The sequence below is a fragment of the Mauremys mutica genome, chromosome 2 (assembly GCF_020497125.1).
Source record: "Mauremys mutica isolate MM-2020 ecotype Southern chromosome 2, ASM2049712v1, whole genome shotgun sequence".
NCBI classification, from domain to species: domain Eukaryota; kingdom Metazoa; phylum Chordata; order Testudines; family Geoemydidae; genus Mauremys; species Mauremys mutica.
The window spans coordinates 64,014,301-64,040,840 of NC_059073.1; the positions used below are offsets into that span (position 1 = coordinate 64,014,301).

Sequence of the window (26,540 nt, forward strand, 5' to 3'; positions counted from 1 at the left end):
TCCACAGGTGCTGGTCTGACTCTGGACTTGTGCTTCCTCATTCATGCACAGAACTTATTTCAGGATAGAGTCTTGCCTTCATCGATGGATTAGAAGAGATAAAGTGCTTTTATGGTGAATCTGCCTGTATAGGGGAATCTTGGAAAGGACTCAAAAGATTGACAATCCACCTAAAGAGGATTTCTATAAGATTACAAGGCATTTAATCAAGATACCGAAGGCATAATTGTACACTTTGCCAAGGATTAATTTATTTTGTGGGTCAAGAGTCACAAGACTCCTTTTATGTTTTGCCAGATGTCTACTTGGAGGTCCACACATTTTCTTTCATGAATAATTACAAAATTGATGTGCTCTTTTTCATAAAAAGCTGCTTTTGGATATAGTTGAACAGTTCTTGTTTCATGCTCATAAAATCTCTTGCAACCTTCCATTTCTACTACTTGGTTTAATATTTTGTATCCACTTATACACATTCTTCTCCTTCTGGAATGGACGGTGGGTTTTTTTTAGTGCTTGCTACTTTTTTAGTAGCTCATTTGTCTGAGTCTTGGAACTGTTACTTAGAATATAATTGAACACAAGGAGACATTATTTTTGCATGTTTCACCAAAGCAGCATGTGTTCGATCTGAGTATACCAATGGCTTATCTTGCCAATCAGTTTTCAGTTAAGGGGACACTCAACTTGAATTTAGTTGGCCTGCCCCCTGACTCTTCCTGGACTCTGTTTTTAAATTCCAAACCAGGTTTGTTTTTCTCCCCAGTTGCTGTGTGACCCACAAAATGACCCACAAAAATAGGATGTCACATGCACAGGAGAGGTGTCAGGAGTTCAGATCTTTCTACTGTGTATGCGTGTTAAGGAGGAAGCAGGAGGAAAAGGATGGCCCTACTGCTCTTGGCTCTTGCTTTCTGTGGAGGGAGACAAGAGTAAAGGATCTTAGCTTGGCTACTTTTCTACTCCCTGCCCCTGTGAACTGAAATGGGAAACCCCCGATGAATCTGTTTTGATTCCACTTCTTTTTCCAACTCTGTCTAAAGAAAGCTAACCGGGTGTCTCTTCTAGCCCTTTAATATCTCCACCTCTCCTATGAGGATAGTGTGCCCCTGAGTGAAGACTCAGAGACCTGTGTGTGGGAGATGACTTCTCTCTAGGGCAGGGGTAGGCAACCTATGGCACGCGTGCCAAAGGCGGCACGTGAGCTGATTTTCAGTGGCAATCACACTGCCTGGGTCCTGGCCATCTGGCATTTTAATTTAATTTTAAAGGAAGCTTCTTAAACATTTTAAAAACCTTATTTACTTTACATACAACAATAGCTTATTTATATATTATAGACTTATAGAAAGAGACCTTCTAAAAAGGTTAAAATGTATTACTGGCACACGGAACCTTAAATTAGAGTGAATAAATGAAGACTTGGCACACCACTTCTGAAAGGTTGCTGACCTTTGCTCTAGGGCAAGCTGTTCTTGATCATTCTTGGATCTTCAGGATGGGTAGGGCTTCTCTATTCCTTCCTGGGTTCACCTGGTTTTTCTAATCCCTACATCTCCCTTAGGTTGTGAAGATGGCTGCATGGGTTGTTTCTTCCAGCCTCTGCTAAAAGCTTTTGGGGCACCATTTCAAGGTCCAGTGATTGAAGGAGGCTCCCTCAATCTCCTTTTCAGGTTTCTTGTCCTGAGTAGGTGTCTGGGGAGTGAATAAGAATTTCCAGGCTCCCAGTGCTCTTTAGTCAGTTGCAGGGGTCCAGAAAAGAGGTGATTGTCCAGCATGGAACTACAAAGAGCAGGAGTAGCTCTGCTTGGGTTACCAAATAACATCACCTTACAGAGTGTAAAGAGCATGCATATGAGCACCTTCTATAATCCTGCTTAAGGGTTATGTCTTTCTTGCTAATGCATAAGGCAGGAAGTGAAACAGTAAAACAGTGAAACTAACTGTACACAAAATGTTGTCAAATGTATATTGTAAAATTGGAAAAAGAGAACTTTGATTTTAAGTTAACCATATTTGCTACTTGTAAGAAGTATGCAAAAATCTTCAGAGGAAAAAATATAATTTCAAGTTGGTGTCCCTTTAAAAAAAATATATAATTAGGTGGTAAGGAGAAATGTTTCTTTTGTTGAAACCTCATGTTATATTTTTAGTTTCAGCCAGGATGCACTAGAGGTGGTTTCAGTTTAATACTTGCAGGTTTTCCTCCATCGTTTGCTTTTCATTTGCAAAAGCTAAATGAACCAGGCAACCACACCTTCTCTTTCTTAAATCTCAATTTAAGCCTCTCCTGTGGTACTCACAAGAAGCTAATTTGACAGGGTTAAAATAAAACAAAACCAAATACCAGTGTTACATCCCAATGGCTTCCTAACATGTCCTATGTTTATGCTGCAAAATGGTCAAATATTTTCTGTACATGATTATCTTGTGAAGTACAAAACATATCATTGGAACAAAAGTGTTAGAGGTACCATGGGTGCTAGACAATTCATCTAGTGATTTATCTAAAAGCCTCTACTGCAGTTCACCAGGAACTGAATTTGGAACATTAGTATAAACAAAGTTTCAGCTAAATGACTTCTGACATAGTCAGTCTTAAACTCTTCTAGTTTTTGTACCTGTTGCTTTAAGTCTTACTAAGTTTGGAGAATCTTTCTGGTACTGGCGTAAAGACAGGAAGCTGAAATAACACATCAGTCATTCTGTCCTCTGTGCAGGAAGAATAAATAGTGTATGAGGAAGAAATAACCTAGATTGTCTTTCATATTGCAGGGTGAGGGCTGCCATTTTTCTTAAAATTAAAAAAAAAAATCTTTACCTCTTTTCACTTGCAAATTAAACACAAAACTGGAACACCACACCATTTTAAATCACTTTTCAGAGGATACCACATTTCAGCAGGTTAAATGAAAAAACTTCCTGTAAGAGCACATTCAGTTAAATACAACTCTCTTGTAGGTTAGTTCCTAGACCCTCCCAAAGACCCAAAACTTAGTGTCTAATGTAAAGATAGCCCCACCTTCTTGAGCCTTGGTGAGCTGAGATACTTGACTAATAGCTGTTTTTATTAGTCAGTTTCAGCAAGGCATAACAGGCACTCCGTGTCACTACTGATAGCCAATAGCTTGGATCTTGCTTTCCTCTGAAGCAACCTGCCCTGTTGTGCACAGTGTGGCCTACAGCCTCTGTGTCTCATAGCATTTCTAGGGAGGTAGTAAAAAAAGGAGTGCCACCTTAGTGCCAGGCAAATATCTGACTTTTTCTGCGGGGCTAGGGAGGACCACAGAGTTTGTAGGTGAGGGTCAGCAAAATATGGGCCAGGAAGATCCCTTGTGCCCCACCAACAGGTGCCTCTTAATCATACCAGCAAAAAATACGAGGAGTCCTTGTGGCATCTTAGAGACTAACAAATTTATTTGGGCATAAGCTTTCGTGGGCTAGAACCCACTTCAGCAGATGCATGAAGTGAAAAATACAGTAGCAGGTATAAATACATGAAAGGATGGAGGTTGCTTTACCAAGTGTGAGGTCAGTCTAACGAGAACTCAACAGCAGGATACCAAGAGAGGAAAAATAACTTTTGAAGTGGTAAGTGCCCATTACAGACAGTTGACAAGAAGGTGTGAGTAACAGTAGGGAGAAATTAGTATTGGGGAAATTAAGTTTAGGTATTGTAATGACCCAGTCACTTAGTCTCTAAGGTGCCAAAAGGACTCCTTGTTGTTTTTGCTGGTACAGATTAACAGGGATACCACTCTGAAAACTTAATCATATCAGCTTGCTTGGTCAAAACAAGGGAAATTTACTGCCAAAAACTTTTTAGCAGAGTTAATTCCAGAATGTCAAGTGCCACTAATGTCAAGTGGCACTATATTTAAACCTCTCAGAAGGATGAAATACAGTTGAGCTAAAACTAATGTAAACCTGTGATAGCTGGGAAATGCATTATGTCACATCAGCCCTGCATTGCAACCTTAACTTTGCTCTCATTAAGCAACATTCCAACTTGCCTCTGACAGATGACACAGTACTCTTCCCTTTCAGATGATACGAAGCACTGCAGGCAGAGAGCATATGAACAACAGTCTTGCAGGATGAATCACTGTCTGTTATACATTGCCCAAGCATGATCCAGTTTGTAAAACTAACGAGTAGCTTAAACATTGCTTCTCTGAAGTGGCAATGGGTGCTGGACTTGAGCAGAGTGCAGTCACGATTGATGTCATTTGGGGCAGATCAGTATGATAGTCTAGGTGGCTCCAGAAAAGTTGTAAGACCCAGGAAATTTTAGTTTTCCCCTCAGAAAAAGGATCTGTCAATATCTTGTAAAGCCTTGACCAAATGACTCCAAATCTGTACAGTAACTCCTCACTTAAAGTCATCCCGGTTAACGTTGTTTTGCCGTTATGTTCCCTAATTGATCAGCAACGTGCTCATTTAAAGTTGTGCAGTGCTCCCTTATAACGTCCTGCCTGCTTTGTCCACTGCTTGCAGGAAGAGCAGCCTGTTGCAGCTAGCTGGTGGGGACTTGGAACCAGGATGGACCGGCAGCCCCCCTATCAGCTCCCCACTCCCCTAAGTTCCCTGTGCTGCAGCTGCCCAGCAGGCTAGCAATTGCAGCTGCACTGCCATGTGCTGCTCCTGCTCTCTGCCTTGGAGCTGCTCCCGGAGCCTCCTGCTTGCTGTGCGGGGAGGAGGGGAGGGGTGGAAGAGAGGGGACTGATGTCAGGGTGTCCCCCTCCCCCCTGCTCCTACACCCCACTTACCCCTTCTCCATATAGAGCAGGGTGGGGACAGGGACTGATAGAGAGACAGAGAGAGAGCCTAGGGCTGCAGCTGCTCACTCAACTTCCTGATCCACTTAAAAGACAATGCACTTAAGAGTGGGTCAGTTTACTTAAAGGGGCAGTGTGCATTTTTCTCTCTCTCCCACACACAAGGTGTGTGTCTGTCTTGATCTGCTATGCTATCTCCCCTCCCCTCCATTCCTGCTGCCTTGCGGAGTGAGAGGCTACATTAACAACAATGTGTTAACCCTGGAGGGCTCAGCCAAGTGCTAGTTGATCATTTAGCACAGGGGTTCTCAAACTGGGGGTCAGGACCCCTCAGGGGGTCATGAGGTTATTACATGGGGGGTCACGAGATGCCTCCACCCCAAACCCTGCTTTGCCTCCAGCATTTATAATGGTGTTAAATATATAAAAAAGTATTTTTAATTTATATGGGGCGGGGGAGTTGCACTCGGAGGCTTGCTATATGAAAGGGGTCATCAGTACAAAAGTTTGAGAACCACTGACTTAGCAGTAAGGCATTCCCTGGGAAATATCCCACCCTCTTCCACCCTTTTCCTTCACCACCTCAACCAAGCTTCACAATCATCATAGCTGTGAACAGTATTAAATTGTTTGTTTAAAATGTATACTGTGTGTATAGATATATATAATATATAGTTTTTTGTCCTGTGAAAAAAATGTCCCTGGAACCAAACCCCCCCCCCCCCCCCGTTATATTCATTCTTATGGGGAAATTGGATTCGCTTAACATCATTTTGCTTAAAGTCTCATTTTTTAGGAACATAACTACAACGTCAAGTGTGGAATTACTGTACCACTAAACTTGCCTTCAGGTCCTGACAAAGCACAGAAGTTTTTCAAGACAATCTGAGTAAACGTGGATTTTAGAGACCTTGAAAAATTAGCTATTAAACAGGAAACTCATTCCAAACTTAACAATAGTGGTGCTACATTCCCACTATAATTACGATTTCAGGTTTTAGCAAGTTCCTAGGCTTTCTGCTGGGCCTTTCTCGCTGGTGATTTCAGATGTAACATGTTCCAGGGTTTTAGTAGTAAAGGCTCTTGAGAATGCAGAGCACGCTTGATTTACTTAGGACACTCAACTGACTGTGTTCCCCTCCGAAAAAGGATCTGTCAATATCTTGACAAGACTGTGGCAAGACTATTGGCTGAGGCCCTGGCCACACTTGGGCTCAAGTGGAGTGCTGAACTATAACTGTTAAAACTTTGGCATGTTACATGGATAGGACCAAACTATTTAAACAGATTTAGAAAAAGCGAAGGGTTCTAAAGACTTATTGGTCTGCTTGGGGTAGGGAGTTGAGGAAAGAAGTCCAATTGGTTTGGTGAGATGGGTGTAATGAAGAAAGATCTGATCTGTTTAGAGAGAAGTATGTGTAATTTAAGGCATGTCTGCACTGCCTCACAGTCCATACTACTGGGGTCTGTAACTCCTCTGTGTGGATGCTGCAGGTGTGGACTAAAATGTTCCTAGTTGGTATTAAAGTAGTCCTCTTCAACAGGACTATGTTAAGGTGAAGTAGGAACCTTTTGGTTTGTATCCAGAACATCCACAAAGGGAAGTTAAAAAGCAGCATTTTAGTGTGCACTGCTATTTACACCCCCGTAATTTGAACTGTGGGGAAGTGTAGGCAGGCCCTTAGGCTGGGGAGCAGGGAAGAGCCATGACAGCTTGAAACTTTGGGGAAAAAAAACATTACCTTCAAAAACAAATGGCCTCTGGAGTTCATTTTATTTTTGTTTTCATCATTTCAAAGGAACATGATTAACGTTTAGGCTCATTGTTACTCAGTTGGTGGATAGCCCACACTGGAAGTTTTTAACTTTTAGAGTTTGTTTCTTTTCAAACTTTCACCGGTTATAGTCATTTTTAAAAAGACATGAGGGCTGGAGAGGATATTGTGTATAGACAGTCTGCTCTAAAGGAGAGACTTTCCAGATGTGATGGTAACAAAGCAGATTAAATTTGAGGCTTAAAATGTTTAGCCATTGTTTCGTTTAATTAGTCAAGTATATTATTTGTACTGTGTGAGCTGAAATTAAATAAAATACTGATATTAGGGCTTTAGACTTCTGTAGCCAAAAAAGAAATTTAAAAGTGAAATACTCATCTGAAATAATACATTAAGGTCATTTTTGTATTAATACAGCATCTAATTTGATTTTTTTAATGGTTATTTAGTAACATAGGAGTTAATTGACATGAGGACCCTTTTCAGTTTGTTTCTAAATTACACTGGCATATGATTCAGTCTTTGAATTGTGAGGAATTTGTATGTCAAAAATAATATATTATATTCAGCATAATTAGGACTGAAGATTTGTGGGCCAGAAGTTTTTCCAAAAGTTTTCTTGATGTCATGGTTGTCACATCCAGGTTTTAGATGTTGCGCTTCTGCCACAACATTCTTTTTCCTAATTATTTTTTTACTTTTAGGGATAGTGACAGAAGGAAGTGCACCATTTTCTCCTTTTTAGTGGTATTCTGTGAAGAGAATAAAGGTGCTTGATGCCAAACATGCAAATGTGTGGGGAATCTTGAACCCTACTGCAGTAGATAACTTGTGCGTCCATCTGTGGTCACTGGTAACCATTACTTGCTCTTGCAGCCACTGAAACAGCAATGATATTTCTCTTACCATAGGATAATGTGCTTCATCTGCACCAAGCGTTGAAAGAATGTCAGCCCCAGATGTTGCTTTGGCCAGGATAAGGATAAGTTTAGGTTAATACTTGGAGACACAATCTTTTGCTCCTGTCCTAAGGCAAGCCATACTTTTGTTAGTTTACTATTTGCGCTTCCCATAACATTTTTATCATTTATCTTTACTGTGAAGAGTCTTAGCACAATTCAAGAATGTAAAAATAATGAAGCTTTTAATTTCTTAATATTTCTTAAATGGAAGCAGCAGTAACTCATAGTAATGAAAATGTAATTGTAATTGCATATAACAGACTGTCTTGGGATTAAATAAACTGAAAGTCGTGATCTTGTGCCTATGAAGAGTTATCATAAGGACCTGGTTTCAATTGGAATTTGCCTGTTTATGAACAATTATATCCAAGTGGAAGAGAAACTATGGTGGTTGCATATAGAGTAGTTTAAAAATATTGTAATTTGTTGTATAAAGGTTGATTAGAAAGTTGTCCTGTGTAAGTTTTTGTGTGGACTCTTTTTGAATAGGAAGTTTTAAAAACAAGTAACTGCTTTATATATCTGGAAATTAAAGGAAACATCAAGGTTTGGTCAGTACTATAGGTAGGGCTGGTAGTATGGCCAATGAAGGTTGCCCAACACTTCCTATTATAAGACATTATTTTCAATAGCTTATACCTTTGTCAAAATATAACTGTGTTGGAAGAAAATTTCCATGCAGGGTTTCTGCCTCAGGCTGAATTTTTGGGAAGACTTCAGCCAATGGTTCAGCCATTTCTGAGAACAAGGCTAGAGAAAAACACCTCAGCAAAACCAATGTTAAATTCTTGAGTCCTTATCTTAGTGCCCCCATGCTTTAGAGCAGGGGTCTCAAACACGCGGCCTGCGGGGCTATTTCCTGCGGCCCGCGCCACCCCCCTTCCCGGCCTACCTCCAGGCGAGGGGTGGGCAAACTACAGCTGCAGGATTGCCCCCCCTCGAGCCCCGTGCCGCTCCCTGCGGCTGGCATCACATCCCTGCGGCGGGGCAGGGGAGAAGCAGAGGGCTTAGGGTCTGAGTGTTGCCCTGGCTTCTAGGCACCGCCCCTCTGCAGCTCCCATTGGCTGGGAATGGGGAACCGAGGCCAATGGGAGCTTTGGGGGAGGTACCTGGAAGCACAGCAAGCAGCGCACGGAGCCCTGCATCCCCCTCCTGCAGGGGCCACAGGGACATGGTTCCAGCTACTTCCCAGAGCGGGGCCGGGGCCGGCAGCCTCCCTTGGCCCTGGTGTGCACCACTGGCAGCCCGAAGCCCTCCTGTGCCCTGCCCCCCAACACCCTGTCCTGAGCCCCTTCCTGCACCCCACACCCCTTCTGCACTCCAATCCCCTGCTCTGAGCCCCCTGCCTGCACCCCAACCCCATGGCCTGAGCCCCCAACCCCGTGCCCTGAGCCCCCTGCTGCATCCCACACCCCTTCTGCACCCTAATTCCATGCCCTGAGCCCCCTGCCTGCACCTCAACCCCCTGCCCTGAGCCCCCTGCTGCATCCCACACCCCTTCTGCACCCCAATTCCATGGCCTGAGCCCCCTGCCTGAACCTCAACCCCCTGCCCTAAGCCCCCACACCCCAACCCCATGCCCTGAGCCCCCTGCTGCATCCCACACCCCTTCTGCACCCCTACCCTGAGCCCCCTGCCTGCACCTCAAACCCCTGCCCTGAGTCCCCTGCTGCATCCCACACCCCTTCTGCACCCCAATCCCCTGCCTTGAGCCCCCTGACTGCACCCCAACCCCCTGCAGCACCTCAACTCCCTGCCCTGAGCCCCCTGCCTGAACCTCAACCCTCTGCTACACCCCAACCCCCTGCCCTGAGCCCCCTGCCACATCCCACACCCCTACTGTACCCTAACCCCCTGCCCTGAGCCCCCTGCTGCACCCCACAACCCAACCCCCTGCCCTGAGCCCCCTGCCTGCACCCTGAGCCCCTGCTGCATCTCAACTCCCTGCCCTGAGTCCCTGCCACACCCCTCATGCACTCTCTGGGGGCAGGGAGGGGGCGGAGTTGGGGTGGGGACTTCAGGGAAGAGGTTGGAAGAGGCGGGGCCTCATGGAAGGGGTGGAGCGGGGGCAGGGCCAAGGGCACCGAGGGGTGTGTGTGTCAGTGATGCGGCCCTCGGGCCAATGAACTAGCCCTCATGTGGTCCTCGTGGTCATTTGAGTTTGAGACCTCTGCTTTAGAGCATGGGTGGCCAACCTGAGCCTGAGAAGAAGCCAGTATTTACCAGTGTACATTGCCAAAGAGCCATAGTAATATGTCAGCAGCTCCCTCAGAGCAACAGGTTGGCCACCCCTGCCTTAGAGGCTCTGAAATTTGTCAGGGAGGTGGCCTTGGGCCAGGAATGTGCCTTGTACCATCCTCCTGAAAATCTATCCAAATTTGGCCAAGTTATAAGCCTTTGAAAAATCAAAGTTTGCACATGCTTAGTCAACAAGTTGCTAAAACTGAAGATAAAGTCTCCGAAGAGCCTTCCCTTGCTGAGTGTGCTCAACTGTCTCACAGCTCCTAGTGCAGATCAGACTGTGTATACAGCATCCCCTGAGCATGCTCCATCCCTTCATTGCTCCTTCTTGGGACTGAACTATTAATGACTGAATTATGCATCATCCGTCACGGAGGTCACGGAAGAAACTGATTCTGTGACTTTCCGTGACTTCTGCAGTGGCTGGTGCTGGCTCAGGGGCTGTCCGAGCAGGGGAAAGGAGCAATGGAGACAAGCCTTACACGCACCTAGGATATTGCAACCTCACTGTTTTTATCTTAGTGTTTTTGTGTAAAGTCAAGCACTCAAAAGTTGGAAAATGCCAGGATTAAGTTGGCTGTGTGCAACCTTAATTTGGCACCCATGTGTATATGCATTATGATACAAGTTTTAATTAAATCAGTACATAGGACCCTCATTCATTGCAAAGGAAGGACATGCTCTGGGGATGAATTGGGGTTGTGTAATGAAGCAGGCTGATATCTATAGGACCCTTGTTTTATTCTGTTACAGAAGTTGGAAGGTGTGTAGTGAATGAGGCAGGGATTGTAGGCAGAGAGGGGACTGTCTGGTGGTTAAGGTAGACAAATGCTGCCACGGAGAACTGAATTCTGTTCCTGCCTGTGTCATGGAGTTCCCGGGCGATGCTCTGGAACTGCTCCCCATAAAGCCAGTCAGGACTATGGGGAGCCTTCTCTCCCTTGGAGCAGACTGTTTTCAGGGCAAGAAGCTCACATGGCTTCACCTTCTTGGGTCTGACCTTGGAGCATTCAGCATATGCCCTTCCATGTGCTTCCCTCAGCGAGTCCGCCCAGGCAGGGTCCTGGGGAAGCCAGAGGGTCCCCCACTTCGCAGTCAGATGTGACTTTTAGCCAGCCAGTAAAACAGAGGTTTATTAGATGATAGGAACACGGTCTAAAACAGAGCTTGTAGGTACAGAAAACGGGACCCCTCAGCTGGGTCCATTTTTGGGCCCAGTGAGCCAGACAACCCTGTCTGCCCTCACTTCCTGTCCCCAGCCAGCTCCAAACTGAACCCTCTCCCCCAGCCCCTCCTTTCTGGCCTTTGTCTCTTTCCCGGGCCAGGAGGTCACTTGATCTCTTTGTTGCCAGAACACAGAGTGTCAGCCATTTATGCATGTTGGAGACTTAAGAAATGCATAGGGGAAACTGATGCACCCACCCAGTATTCAGAGGAAACATTAAGAACAGTCCCACTTCGTCACAGCCTGTGCCACAGATTTCCTTTGTGATAAAAGCAAGTCACTTAAACTGAACTTTTCACAGGTGGGTACTAATTGTGTGCGTCTCATTTTCTGGATGCCCAACTTGAGACACTGGGTTCTGGTTTGCAGAAGTGCTGAGCACTCACAGCTGCATTTGAAGTCAATGGGAGCTGTGCTTTGAACATATAAAGTCCTCCCCTGTAAAATAGGGGTAATACCACTCCCTTACCTCCCAGATGTTCTATAAAGATAAATTAATGTTTGTGAAGCACTCAGATTCAATGATGAATGTCCTAGAAAATCTCAGGCAGAAATTAATAATCTGTCTTCAGAGCAGGGTTTGAATTGTATGTATGTAGTAAATAAAGCCTAAGGCTATATGCAGAGCCTCCCCTTGGGTAGGGCAAATCGGGGCGAATGCACCTGGCCCTGTGCTCTGGGGGGCCCTGCGCTTTGATAAAATCAGGACTATCCCGATATTTAACCCTTTGTCTTGTGTCCTGACCAATGTACGATCGGGATGCCATTTGTCCCGATATTCAGGTGAGGAGGTAGGCGGGGAGGTGAGGAGGGAGGCGGGTGCGCGGTGTGAGGAGGCAAATGGGGAGGTGAGCAGCAGGTGGACATGAGAGGGGGGTGAGGAGGCGGGAGGGTGGATGGGGGCGTGCACCAGATGGACAGCAAGGAGACTGTCAGAGAGGCAAGCAGTGGGCAGGGGGGGGAGGAGATGAGCAGAAGGCGGGACGGGGTGAGGAGATGGGTGGGTGGTGAGGAGAGTGGCGGTCAGGTGGACAGGGGGTGGTGGTGCACCGGATGGACAGCGAGGAGACTAGTGGGGAGGCAAGCAGATGGTGAGGAGGAGAGCGGTGGGCGGGGGTGTGTGCCAGGCAAACAGCGAGGAGACTAGTGAGGAGGCTGATTTGTCCTGGGCCCCGCACCCCCTTAGGATGGCCCTGGCCATATGTTGAACAATGAGGGTAAAATAGGATATTGAATAGCTGCTCATTAACTGCACACTATCTATCATGTGCATTGAATGAGGGAGGAGTCCAGTGGGCAAAAAATTAGTATGTGACCATGTAGCTAAAGCCTATATCATAATGCATATGCACAAAGGAGCCAAATTAAGGTTGCAGAGGCAACCTTAATTCTGGCATTTCCTAAATTTTGAATGGCTGACTTTGCAAACTTACTGTTCTTTTAATGTAGTTTCTCATGTGAATTTAGAATATGAGAAGTAAAAAAGGATGTAAAATCTTGCGATATTAGCCAGGATAACTTCCTGTCAGGAGAATATTGGCAGGAATAATTTCCACTATAGAAGGGAGCGGGTAATACTTAAGAAAACATTTTAATATTTTTGGGAGGGAAGACTTAAACAGAATTACTGCCCAACACTTCTGTGGTTAAGGGTGTTTGATGCTTCATTAAAGAAATATATCAGTCAGTGAGATAATATCTAATTGATTTTTAAAACGTGATGGACCAAAGGAGGGTAGTTTGACAGACTTACCAGTCACCTTCCTATCCATGGAAAGATACAAAACACAAGGAGGAGTTATTTCATTAGTGAATTCCAGAAGTAATGCCCTGTTGAGAAACCTAGGTGCATCACTAACCTACAAGTCCTGGGACTTTCCTGGACCCTGCTTTGGGCCCATCAGACTCAGGCTAATAGACACTTGAAAAATTAAAAGTTTAACTATCAGAAAGAATCGTTATTTCTTCCTCCCCCTCTTCCAAACCCCGATTGCTACACTGGTGGGGGCAGGGATATGTCTGCTTCCCAGAGCTACTTGGCTGCTGGAGGAGGAAGAAGGTTATTCTCTTCTCCAAACCAATAAATCCAGTGCCTGATCACAGCTGTTGCTAATAGTTTCCACAAATAGCGGTGTAAGGCTAATGCAGTACAATCTACTGTTTGGAAGCTGTGAACAGTAGAGGCATGAGAACTGCTTGTCTGCTTATTCAGAAAAACAATGCATTTGTTTGCATTTTATTCACATTTTTGTAATAGTAGGGCTATAAATTTATTTTTCAAAAGAGAGCATAAACCACCATTCTTACCAGAATTTAGGCCCCTGCACTTTCAAAGCCTGCTAAACAACCAGTGGGGCCACTGGACAAATGAGATACTAAAGGAGCACTCAAGAATGTCAAGGCCATTGCGGAGAAATTAAATGAATTCTTTGCATCAGTCTTCACGGTTGAGGATGAGAGAGGGATTCCCAGACCTGTGCCATTCCTTTTAGGTGACAAATCTGAGGAACTGTCCCAGCTTGATGTGTCATTAGAGGAGGTTTTGGAACAAATTGATAAATTAAACAGTAATAAGTCACCAGGACCAGATGGTATTAACCCAAAAGTTCTGAAGGAACTCAAATGTGAAATTGCAGAACTACTAACTGTAGTCTGTAACCTATCATTTAAATCAGCTTCTCAACCAAATGACTGGAAGATAGCTAATGGTGATGCCAATTTTTAAAAAGGGCTCCAGAGTTGTTCCCGGCAATTACAGGCCAGTAAGCCTGACTTCAGTACCAGGCAAACTGGTTGAACCTATAGCAAAGAACAACATTGTCAGATGCATAGATGAACATAATTTGTTGGGGAAGAGTCAACATGGTTTTTGTAAAGGGAAATCATGCCCCACCAATGTACTAGTATTCTTTGAGGGGGTCAACAAGCATGTGGACAAGGGGGATCCAGTGGATATAGTGTACTTAGATTTTCAGAAAGCCTTTGACAAGGTCCCTCACCAAAGGCTCTTAAGCAAAGTAAGCTGTCAAGGGATAAGAGGAAAGGTCCTCTCGTGGGTCAGTAACTGGTTAAAAGGTAGGAAATAAAGGGTAGGAATAAATGGTCAGTTTTCGAATGGAAAGAGGTAAATAGCGGTGTCCCCCAGGAGTCTGTACTGGGACCAGTACTGTTCAACATATTCATTAAATGATCTGGAAAAAGGGGTAAACAGTGAGGTGGCAACATTTGCAGATGATACAAAACGACTCAAAATAGTTAATCCAAAGCAGATTGCAAAGAGTTACAAAGGGATCTCACAAAACTGAATGACTGGTCAACAAAATGGCTGATGAAATTCAATGTTGATAAATGCAAAGTCATGCACATTGGAAAACATAATCCTAACTATATGTATGTATATTATATGTATATATGTTCGTCCATTGTTTTCGAAGAAGACCTTGACATCTAGCAGGTTGTGAGCTGTTCACAGTGCGTCCGCAGGTGGCTGATAAGGCCAATACGGGCACGAAATGTTCTGCCACATGTCGGGCAGACATGTGTGGGCACCACTGTTACAACATTTACAGCTCTGGCTTTACGGAGTGCTCGCTTCTCTTGTGCTATAGTTATCCTTCTGGCTTCAGATGTCTGGCAGCCTGGGTGGATCAGCGTACGCCATGTCGATCGGTCTTGTGCCAGAGTTTTCCAGGAGGTGATGTCAATATCCAGGGACTTAAGAGAGGCTTTCAGCATGTCTTTGTATCGCTTCTTTTGTCCCCCGTGCGATCGCTTTCCTTGAGACAGCTCACCATAAAAGAGCTGTTTGGGGATGGGGTGGTCTGGCATCCCTACAACATGGCCTGCCCAGCGTGTCTGGGCTTTCATAAGCAGAGTGTAAACTGACGGCAGGCCTGCTCTGGAGAGGACTTCTGTATCTGGCACCTTATCCTGCCACCGGATCCTCAGAAGTCTGCGGAGGCAAGTCATGTGGAAGGGTTCAGTTGCCTAGCGTGCCTCCTGTATACAGTCCAAGTCTCACTGGCATACACCAGGGTAGTTAGCACTACTGCTTGGTAGACTTTAAGCTTTGTAGCAAGGCTTATTCCACGGCGGTCCCACACGTTGGTCAACAGTCTGCCAAATGCAGAACTTGCCTTAGCGATTCTGCAGTTGACCTCGATGTCAATTGTCACTGCGCGAGAAAGGGTGCTGCCAAGGTATGTAAATTGGTCCACTGCTTGCAGCTTTTGTCCCTTCACTATGATGGTGGGCTCTTGGTGTTGGGCTTTCGGAGCTGGCTGGTGCATCACTTCGGTTTTCTTTATGTTGATGAGGAGGCCGAAGTTATCGCATGCTGCTGCGAATTTATCCATGCTAGCTTGCATTTCCTGCTCTGATCCAGCATTCAGGGCACAATCGTCAGCAAAAAGAAGGTCTCTTAGTACAGTCTCCTTTGTTTTGGTGACAGCCTGGAGTCTTTGCAGGTTGAAAATCCTAACTATACATATAAAATGATGGGGTCTAAATTATCCATTACCACTCAAGAAAGAGATCTTGGAGTCATTGTGAATAGTTCTCTGAAAATACCCACTCAATGTGCAGCGGCAATCAAAAAAGTGAACAGAATGTTGGGAATCATTAAGAAAGGGATAGATAAGACAGAAAAGATCATATTCTCTGAATAAATCCCTCATAGGCCCACATTTTGAATACTGCATGCAGATATGATCGCCCCATCTCAAAAGAGATATACAGTGTTGAGAAGTTAGCTGACCATTACTTTCCTTCTTGGGATAGAACTCTGAGGAATAAAGTGAAAGCTTCCATCCAGTACATGAACAAGGCTACTTCTGTAAGTAATGCTGAAGGTTTTCTGCCTTCTTAGCAGTTAACATGGTTCTGAAGAATCATGGGCTGAAAATGGAGAGGTGAGCCTGGTGGTCCATAGCGCACAGCAGGTTATACTCCATGTGTCCTTGAACTACATTACCACCCCCAGCCCTGTCCCCCTGAATCATACAAAAGTCCAGATATGTTTCCCTACATGGGGGTCTGGTATCTATACTTAAGACTAGCTTCTCTGGATGAGAACAATGAACAAATTCAATTTGTCAGTACATATTAAAGTATTAAACACCACAGCCATATAATAAACAATGCATGTTTTAATTAGGGACACACCCAGCTGCAGAAACACACACATGCTGAAATCAGCTCTGCATGGGAAGGCTCAGCTAAGGAATTGCCCAGTACTCAAGTGCACCCCCTTCCCCCCGAGAGTAAACCCAACATTATACCATCTTGCGCTGCACAGAGAGCTGTACAGTGTAAAATCGTGAAATTCACCTCCTCCTTCAATGTGGAGGAAGATATGCAAAAGCTTTTGCCCCCCCAATAATGTTTTCCACCCAGTGGTCTTAGACAAAATAAAATAAGTTTATTAACTACAAAAGATTGATTGTAAGGGAAAGCAAACAGATCAAAGCAGATTACCTAGCAAATAAAACAAACACGGAATCTAAGCTTAATATACTAAAGAAATTGGATATGTGTAGCAAATTCTTACCCTAAATGTTGTTTTAGGCAGATTGTAGAGATTCTTGAAGGCAAGCTGCACTTACTTGCAGCTTAAAACTCCAGTTATTCCTTTCACAGGCTAGACAACCTTCTAGCCTAGATTCAGCCATTCTCCCCTAGTTCAGTCTTTTTTTTTTCTTAGGTGTTTCCAGCAGTCTTTTTTTTTTTTCTTGGAGGGGGGAGTCAGTGAAGAACAAACAATGATGATGTCACTCCTGTACCTTAAATAGATTTAACATACAGTGGGAACCCTTTGTCTTCCAGTTCAATTCCCACACCAGGTCCATGGAAAAACACTAGTATTATCATGGAATTCAGTACTAGGTGACTTGGTCACATGTCCCTGTAGGGCCACTGCAGCCATGACTCAGAGGCTGTTTCCAACATCCCCAGGAAGGCCCCCCAGTGGGAGATAGCATCTTCTGAGACCTATTATTCTCCCTAATGGTCCTTCCCAACCAGCCATTTAGACTTACTGCATTCTGCCTAGTGGGCATTCCCCAGGTGTAAACACATTTGTAATAGATGCATAGACAGCATTCCTAACTCAAGATACAAAATTGATACATCCATACAAATAGGATAGTCATATTCAGGAAATCATAACCTTTTCAACAATATGTCAAATGACCTAGCTTGTATAAAATACATCACAGTTATGCCATAATCACATCATAACAATATCTGTATGAAGAATATGGAGTGTAATGCCACACACAGGCCAAGTTGGAAGCATTTGAACCTATTTATAGCCAAGTTTTCTTCGAAAATCAAAAAAGGTACCATGTGAGGAAGAGACACTCAAAAGTGGAGGCTATGGGCCCCTTATCTCTGAAGTGAGCTGAAAGGCCTCCTCCTTTGCGCCTTTCCTCTCCTCAGCCACTAAGGGTAAAGATAATAAAGATTGTGTAGGAAAGGCCAGTGATTATAATCACCTTCTCATTAACCCTCATATCTTGGTTCTCAGAGTAGATTTAAATGTAACTGGAACTTCGTTTTCCACTTCCAACATGCACACAAAACAATGCAACATCGACCTGTCTTTTAGCCAAAATTCAGTGCTGACCAGCCCAACAGTTGCAAAGCTGAAAGGAAGGAACTACAGTCATTTAATCAAAGGCAGTGAACACCTTCCTAGTATCTCAGGAGAAATTCTTAAATGTTATCCAAGTTAAAAGTATCACTTGTGGTTTAGATATTGGTATTACAGGGGATACACAGCTGGAAAAAGGCAAATGACATTCTAGTGTTTTTACAAGATGCTGTGTTCATTGGGCTTAAGGCCAGCACTTCTTGGAAAGAGAAGTCAACAACTGCAAGTATATTGCACTGTAAGAAACCCATGAGAATCTTGTTAGTCACTTAACAGATTCCTGAGGGACCATCAGTCTTTTAATCCTCTGGCAATATGCATATTCCTGTCATGTTAATATTTCTCTGTGTTGTAAGATATTGTTCTGGGGAGTTCTTCTGGAGTGGTAGTCCTAACTCAATTTCAGAGTAAAGATCTGGTTGTGATGGGTTCGGTCACAGAAGCGCCCTCGGGACTGTCACCTGGTGTGCTGAGACTACCTCTGAGGCCGTTTTCTCTGCCAGTTTGGGCCTCCAGAACCCTGTCTTGTTGAGCCCGATACACTGATCTGCTGCAACACAGACCCAGGGTCTGACCCACGTTCCCAAAGTTGCAGACTTAACTGAAAACGGTTTAGCAAGTGCTCCTGTCTCTAGCACCCAGACACCCAGCTCTCAATAGGATCCAAACCCCAAATGAATCCATTTTACTCTGTATAAAGCTTATACAGTGTAAACTCATAAATTGTCCACCCTCTATAACACTGATAGAGAGATATGCACAGCTGTTTGCTCCCCCAGGTATTAATTACTTACTCTGGGTTCAATAATAAAAATGATTTTATTAAATATAAAAAGTAGGATTTAAGTGGTTCCAAGTAATAACAGACAGAACAAAGTAAATCACACAGCAAAACAAATCAAAAGACACAAGTCTAAGCCTAATACATTTAAGAAACTGAATACAGGTAAATCTCACCCTCAGAGATGTTCCAATAAGCTTCTTTCACAGACTAGACTCCTTTCTAGTCTGGGCCCAATCTTTTCCCCTGGTACAGTCTTTGTTCCAGCTCAGGTGGTGGCTAGGGGATTTCTCATGACTGCAGCGTCCTTTGTTCTGTTCCACCCCCTTATATAGCTTTGGCACAAGGTGAGAATCCTTTGTGTGTCTCTCTGGGTTCCCACCCCTTCTTCTAAATGGAAAAGCACCTAGGTAAAGATGGATTCCAGGAGCAGGTGACATGGTCACATGTCCTGTGAGGCCCCCCCTCCATTCCTCCCAGGACTGGCCTGCACGTATGCCATGGAGGATTGCAAGTAAACAGAGCCATTTACTACAAATTGTCCTAGTTGATGGGAGCCATCAAGATTCCAAGCCACCATTAATGGCCCACACTTGGCATAATTACAATAGGGGTTCAGAGTAACACTTCATATTTTTAGCTTCAGATACAAGAATGATACATTTATACAAATAGGATCAACACACTCATAAGCTTTGTAATGATACCTTACAAGAAACCTTTTGCATAAAGCATATTCCAGTTACATTATATTTACACTCATAAGCATATTTCCATAAACATATGGAGTGCAACGTCACACTGGTCTGCCCCCATAGGTACACTTCAGACCTATATTGATATAACTACATTGCTCAGGGATGTGAAAAATCCATATCCCTGAACAAGTAGTTATACTAACTTAATTCCCTAGCTGAGCTTCTCCTGTTGACATAGCTACTGCTTCTTGGGGAGGTGGATTAATTACTCTGACAGGAAAAGGTCTCCCGTCGGCAGAGGAGCGTCTTCAACTTAAACACTAGCGTTTTAAGAGTAGATATGCCCTTTAAATGAAAAGTGACAAGTAAGACAGAATTTTCCCTTTTGAAATCCTGCAGCAAGCTGCACATATTCCCTGCTCCATTGGCCTGTTTGAAGCTGTGCACTTAACCACTTTTGCTCTTGTCTTTCTCTGTCTCCTGTATTTAAACGACAGTAGCTTTAAACTTTATCCCCCAACTGGTTCACAGCATTAATTTTCCCAGACTTGCAGCCTTAAAGAACAAAAATTTCAAAACAAATCTAAAGTACTCTTGCTCTGCACCATTTTACATCTCAGTCAAAAGTCAGGATTTCTGAAACTATCACAGCTCCGATTGCGATGTTCGTCCAGCAGGTCCTAGGATTATCAAACAACCTGCACCTTTTCTTGGAATCTGGATCTAAAAGCAGAAACTTGCTGTATTACTTCAGTAATCCTTTTTCTTCTACAAATTTTCTTTTTACTATTTACAAAGTTTGAGAGTTTTGTCTCACCTTGTTTCATTGCTATGTGTATTCCATTATGAGGCTTGGTGGATGTTATGTATACTTTATGGTGCTATATTCTATAGTGATTGGTACATTGGACATGTTATCAGTAATGTTTTAAAAATACTTTCCCACAATTAATTTTTATTATGTATATCTGACACACTATGATTTGTGTTTTACCTGCAGCTGCCTGCCATTGTAGAATGTAAATAGGACAGTTATATGTGAATGAAGGCACTAACTAAAACATCCAAGGTTGAGCTTTTGTAACCTTTAAACCTAAGATTAACGCTGGGTAGATCACTATTGCTGGTTAGCATCACTTGCTTGCAATTACATTTATTTTCCTTTGAAGGATGTGGTATTAATTTGACCAATTTCCATTAATATTTGACTTTAAAAATTAGTTATTGAACTAGTTAATAGCAAATACTAAGACTGTTTTGCAGTAGCTTGTTACATTTTATAGCTGATATATAAATCAGTACATAGTTAAACTCCTTGTGTGCTTTACAATAGCATTTTCTAGTACTTCCATTAAAACTAAATTGATCACAAATTAAAATATTTTGGGACCTCTCATGCATGCGTAGGATTTTAAATTTTGTCTTTATTAAATCATTTTTGCTAGATTTCAATTGCCATACCAGTGTAAATCTGGAATAACTATTGACTGCATTGGAGTTAATTGTAGATTAATCATACTCTGATCTGTTACACTAAAGTAAGTCAATATATTTTCAACAGAAAATAATTTCTGCCTTTTCTGTGAGGAAAGTGAATACAACCTCTGTTCTGAACAATTTACTTGCTACTTCTTTGTGTTACAGCCAACCTCACTAAAATATACTTGCTTTCTATACCAAATATTTAGTTAAAATACTGTTCTATTTTATTTTTAATTATTATTTCAATCATTAGTTTTTCCCGTTAGCTAATAAAATACCTAATTTGTTGAAGTCCTGTCATGAAATCATATTTAATTTCTCTTCCCAGAAATAATAAATTTATAAGCATTTCTTAGACAAGATATTTTAGGTTATTGATTGGTTCTTGTACTGTTTCAAACTTGTAACCATGATTTGGGGGACTCTGGGAACTACTATAATAAAGATAAAATGTACTTCTGAGGAAATCCTTTTCTGACCTGAAAATGAAAGGAATAAGTTTTTGTTTTTCATTTGAAAAAGAAGGCAAGTTAAATTAAATAAATATAAATTCAGGCCTTGGAGCCTAACAATTCAATGATGCAAGTGGAGAAAGTAAACAAACTTGATCCTACTGGTAAACATCATTATGTTATTAGACCTTTGGTCTTCCTAAATTTGCAATAAATAAGACTTTTAGTCAGAAGAGAGAGAATTTTTTAACTTTTCCAATGTAACAGATTATTCCTTTGATTATTTTTTTAAGGTTCCTATTGTGGTAGCTAAGTACAGATTTACACATACACCACCCACACATAGTAAGAACTGCTGTTACTGCCTCCATAACTGTTGGTTTGATATATGTTTGCATAGTTCCAACAATGTTGGCATTGAAGCAGGTAAGAAGACAAAGACCCTGCTTGAAGAGTTTGTTTCATTGGATTGTAATGTACAAATGTTGGATGGGATGTAGAGAAAAGCATTGATTGAATAGCACAACTAATGCGTGAGTCTTGCTTTAGAACTGTCTTCAGTTTACATAGTTAAGATATCTATAGGGGGAGGGGCTAGTGTTTTATATTCCTTTTGGCAGAAGTACTTGTAAAGGAATGACTTGGAGGAGAGGGTATTGCCAACCTTAAACATTACAAGTGACTTGAAATATTCAAGATTTGTTTTAAAGTGTTTTGCGTGCTTTCTGGTATTTTTATACTTCCAGGGGAAGAATCGCCTACCTCCAGTTTGTGTAATCTGTCAAAATTGAACCTTAAATGTGTGGGTGTGTAGGTGTAGGCCTCACTGTTCTAAGTTAGGAGGAAACTTGTCTTACTGCCTCCAGTCCCCTAGGGTATGGGGAGCTGCCATCCTGTTCCTTTTTTACACCTCCCTAAGAAGATAAATTAGCAGAATTGGCAACCTCAAGAGATCAAAAATTGTGAGTCATAGCCGCTCAAGAGAGCAAAAAACCATAAGTCAAACCTTCAAAAATTGAGATTGGCCCCAAAAGTCATGAGTTAAAAAAAAATAAAAAATTAAATCACGTTTTTAGTCTATCTTTTGACTTTTTAACTCCCCTTCATTCCTTTGGCAATGTGTATGTGATAATTTCAGGATGAAAAGTCAATCCTAAATGAACAGCTCTCCCTGGCTATTCAGATAGAGACTCCACTTACCCTCTTCTCTCTGCTGAGATAGGGGAACTCCCATATATTTTCTTTTACTGTTTTGACTCAGCAGCTATACTTCCGGAGCAGTGGGAGGCAGATTTCTTCTCTACCTGGGGCACAGCAGTACCTGTTCCCAGTTTTCCCCCTTCCTTGCCTCCTGCTTCCCTAGTACTCTCCCTCTCTCTGATAAAGGGCCATACACAAAGTCAGGTCAGGTCTATATCCTCAGCCCCATGCCTCTGTCTTTTGTGCCTCAGTTTCCTAACCCATTTCCTAGCACTGTGCTACCTTGGTTGTGCTGCTTGTCATCTCATCTCAGTCATATCCACATCTTATGGTTGCTGCCGGCCCTCACATGGTAAGGAGACACCATGTTCCCTGAGGACAGTCAGCCTCACTCTCATCTGCAAAAGTGAAAGGGAGGGAGCAGCCTGAGGCTTCAGTTTCATTGACAGTAGAGGAAGATTGTAAGCATTGTGGACATATTCTGTTCTATTTATTGTTAGTATCAGTCTGCATCTGGCAGATAGGTACTGCATACAGCAGGGATCGGCAACCTTTGGCACGCAGTCCATCAGGGAAATCTGCTGGTGGGCTGGGACAGTTTGTTTACCTGCAGTATCTGCAGGTTCAGCCGATCGCAGCTCCCAGTGGCCGCGGTTCGCCGTTCCAGGCCAATGGGGGCTGCGGGAAGCAGTGGCCAGCACATCCCTCGGCCCGCGCTGCTTCCCGCTTCCCCCAACTCTGCTCCGCGGCTCTGCACGCAGCCATGGCCCCGGCTGCCAGCCCAAGTGCGACTCTGCTTGTGATTCCAACAGTGGCTCATGGGGGGGAGGCGCAAATGGGACAAGAGGGGGCGTGATGTGAAAAGTTTGGGGACCACTGTCATAAACCCTGTGTTAGCAGTTCTCCTCTCCTGGCTTCTCTGTTACTAGTTCCCTCCTTCTCTTGGCAATTCTCTGCTCTTGCCAGGATAAAATTAGGATGCACTGTTGACAGATGCACTGTCAAAAACTGAATATTTTTTTTAATTAGTCAATTTTAAAAGATTAAGTTGACCATGGCTCTTCACAAGAGATGCAACTTAAGGGTCAGACTAATTATCATCCATAAAATAGATTGATGTTTGTTTTTATTTTTTACAGAGACGTGGAGCAATTTCCTATGACAGCTCTGATCAAACTGCATTGTACATTCGTATGCTAGGTAAGCATGGCAACTTCTGTATTGCAGCAGTGATCTATATTTGTGACTATTTGCTTTAAAATGGTTGTGGTGAACTGTAATGTAATTTATAAATACAGTATTTAAAAACTTTTTAGTTTGTCCTTTTTTCTGCTGTCACTATTTTAGTCAACTTATTTTGCCATTTACTAACTGCTGCAAAAAAGTTATTCCACCCAAATATTGTATTTGGGATTGAGGCTCCATTGTGCAAAGTGCTGTAAAGATATAAGGAAACCATGGTTACTGTCACAAAATGTATTAAGATACCGAAGGCAGTGTTTCCTCATTAGTTTTGGATTTAAGGAAAAATATTTAACAGGATAAGAATCTTACAGGTTTGCATGGGCTTATGTTTTGTGTACCTTAGTTAAATCTGTAGAAAAAATAGATTTAATGAGTGGCAATGACCTTTGTTTGTTCATTTTTAAACAATATTATGTAAAGTCTGTATTTGTATTGCAGTACTTTTTGTTGTCCCTCATTCAGTATGCATATAGCAGAACATTCTAGCACCTGTCATTTTTTGTTATACACCGCTACCTCGATATAATGCCACCCGATATAACACGAATTTGGATATAATGTGGTAAAGCAGTGCTCCGGGGGGGCTGCGCACTCCGGTGGATCAAAGCAGGTTCAATATAACATGGTTTCACCTATAACACAGTGAGATTTGTTGGCTCCCAAGGACAGCGTTCTATCGAGGTAGAGGTGTAATTAAAATTGAATCGTTTATAACAGAGTAAATATTTGCATATAAGAATAGTTTTGTCTTACACTTCTAAAGTTCATTATAGAAACTGTCTTAAGTCTCAGTCTTGAAATAATGATGTGAATTAAAATGGAGTAACTGAAGCAGGACTTCTCTGCTTTCCTGCATGCGCTACCTGGGTTAGGATGGGAAGAGCAGCCCATGGAGCTGAGAAAGTGCTGAGGGTGCTAGCTTAGGGGGTAGCTCTTTCCCATCCTGTTCCTTTGTTCAGCCCTAAGGAGGTGAAGGGGTGGGGTGGTGAAAGTATCCCAGGAGTGTCTTCCTCTTCTTCAACCTTCTGGGAGTCAGCCCCAGCTTGATTTCACTCTCCTAGAACAGGGCAGCATCCAGGGAAATGCCAGGGCCAGCAGCCAGTTACAGCGGCGGGAGACTGTGTCAATGGGTGGGAGCTAGATGGGGCAGTGCTTAGAGAAAGTACAGTAAGATTGGGGTTAGTGCCTATTAGAGAGGGCTGCAGGGTGTAGGGCACAGAAGAGAGAGCTGAGATCAGTGCCTAGGAAAAGGATGATATTGAAGTGTCCTGCCTATCAACCAGAAGTAAAAAGAAGAGGACGTCTCCCAGATTGTGCATTTCAGGATGACCTTTTTCTGAAATGCTCCTACACAAAGGGGAAATTCCCCCTAAAAAGTCAAAAGTCAGGTACCAGACTAAAAAAGTAATACAACTCGGTTAAAAATCGTGAGGATTTTCTTTTTTTGGTATCATGATTCTTCTTTGAGTGATGATCCCTATGTGTAGCCATATGTGGGATATGCATGTGCATCATGCGCCTGTGTCCGGAATTTCTTGTAGGCATTGTCCATTGGCTTGCACACGTGCAGTAGCTCTCCTTATGCTCCCAACCAAGGTCATAAAGGGCGATGTGGGCCAAAGCCTTTCCAGTTCCTTCTTACCACCACATGGTTTGCATCAGAATTTTTGGTGTTCTCAGCTCCTTTTTATTGTGTCACTCCTATAAGAATCATATGTAGTTAGTTTTTTAGTTTTAGTAGAATAGTGCAGCATAGCTAGATAGCATTCCTCCGCTGCTCCCCCCCCCCCCCCCGAGAAGTCTGGGATTTTGCCCAGGGTTCAAAAACTGTTTCCTTCTCTAACTCCTTTTCTGTGAACAACAAATATCAACACTTCCTCTACTGCCTGGGTGAGGTTCACATTTCTGCCAAGTCCAGCATCTCACTCCTTTCCCCCCAGAACTCATGAGGGTTGAGACTCAGAAAACACCTCATGGAGAAGGCAATGAAGCCTCGGTCAGATTTGGGCTGGGGACCCACCCTGTACATCAGTCTCAACAAGCAAGTAGCACCTATCCGACCACAAGCTCGGGAACGGAGGCTAGGTCTTCACACTAGAGTAAGGGGCACTCTCTTAGATGGAAAGGCAAGTCATCTATGTCTAAAACTATCCTGAAAAGAAGGGATCGCTTCCTTACCCCATCAAAGTTGGGAGAGCCAGCATGCATGGGCACTAAAGTCTTAGGCCTGACTAAATCTCAACAAGAGAAGGAGGCATGTGAGGTCATGGATCTGATGGTGGTGAAGATGCAGAATAGACAGTTCCTGGTGCCTCCATTCACTGCGGGAACCCAGGGAGTACCAATAGTGATACGGCCACAGAGTGAGCTGACAGCCACAGTAACCAGAGAGGCTCCAGCTCTGTCCATGGACTCTCTTCATTCTTCACGGTGGATGGAGAAATATGTCTCCCCAGAAGAGGGATGTTGTTACAACGGAGGAGGAGTCTGTCACAAGGAGATGGAGTTATTCTCCCATTCTCCCTGCTAGTCTTGAAGCACAACCATCATTACTGTCGGAGCCACTCGTGATCAGGGATCTGGCCTTCTTTTTCAATGAGTCGGATGCTCTATAGGAGTCTCTGTGGCACTGAGGACAGGCGGCCCCAGACAGAACTCCTAGAATTTCAGGGTTCTGATCTTCCACAAGACCTGATTGGCCAAGGGACAGGTGGTACCCTCTTCCATGGGGTTCCCCTCCGCTGATGGATCAATCTATTGGAGATACTAGGACCGTAGGAGCCCTACCCCAGATACCTAGGATCTGTGCATAAGTCCTTCTTGCTATCACACAGCTATATGCAATCAGCCCTGTCAGAGTATTAGGAGGAGTAAGGTGAGCCAGATCTGATGGTTCCAAGAGCAATCTTGTCATTGTCATTGGGTGAGGTGGTCACTCCATCTTCTCCGTCTCCCCGGATGACTTTAAACAATACCAAGAGCTCATGCATAGGGTAGTGGCAGAGCTATAAATCCAGCTGGAGGAAATTCAGGAGCCTCAGCACAGCTT

At 43.4% G+C, this 26,540-nt stretch overlaps 1 protein-coding gene and 1 long non-coding RNA gene across 3 annotated transcripts in view; one reads left to right on the plus strand and one right to left on the minus strand.

Annotated features, from left to right (window-relative positions):
• PDE7A (phosphodiesterase 7A) overlaps positions 1–26,540 on the plus strand; it is a 149,968-nt gene that overhangs the window by 46,681 nt on the left and 76,747 nt on the right. For both annotated transcript variants that reach the window (XM_045004724.1, XM_045004725.1), the window contains exon 2: positions 23,386–23,446. In XM_045004724.1, coding sequence (XP_044860659.1) covers positions 23,386–23,446 — 61 coding nt within the window. The remainder of the gene's footprint in view (positions 1–23,385; positions 23,447–26,540) is intronic.
• The window catches only part of LOC123363583, a 30,773-nt gene continuing 29,202 nt past the window's right edge, over positions 24,970–26,540 (minus strand). The window contains exon 4 of the long non-coding RNA XR_006576817.1: positions 24,970–25,192. This is a non-coding gene — a long non-coding RNA (uncharacterized LOC123363583). The remainder of the gene's footprint in view (positions 25,193–26,540) is intronic.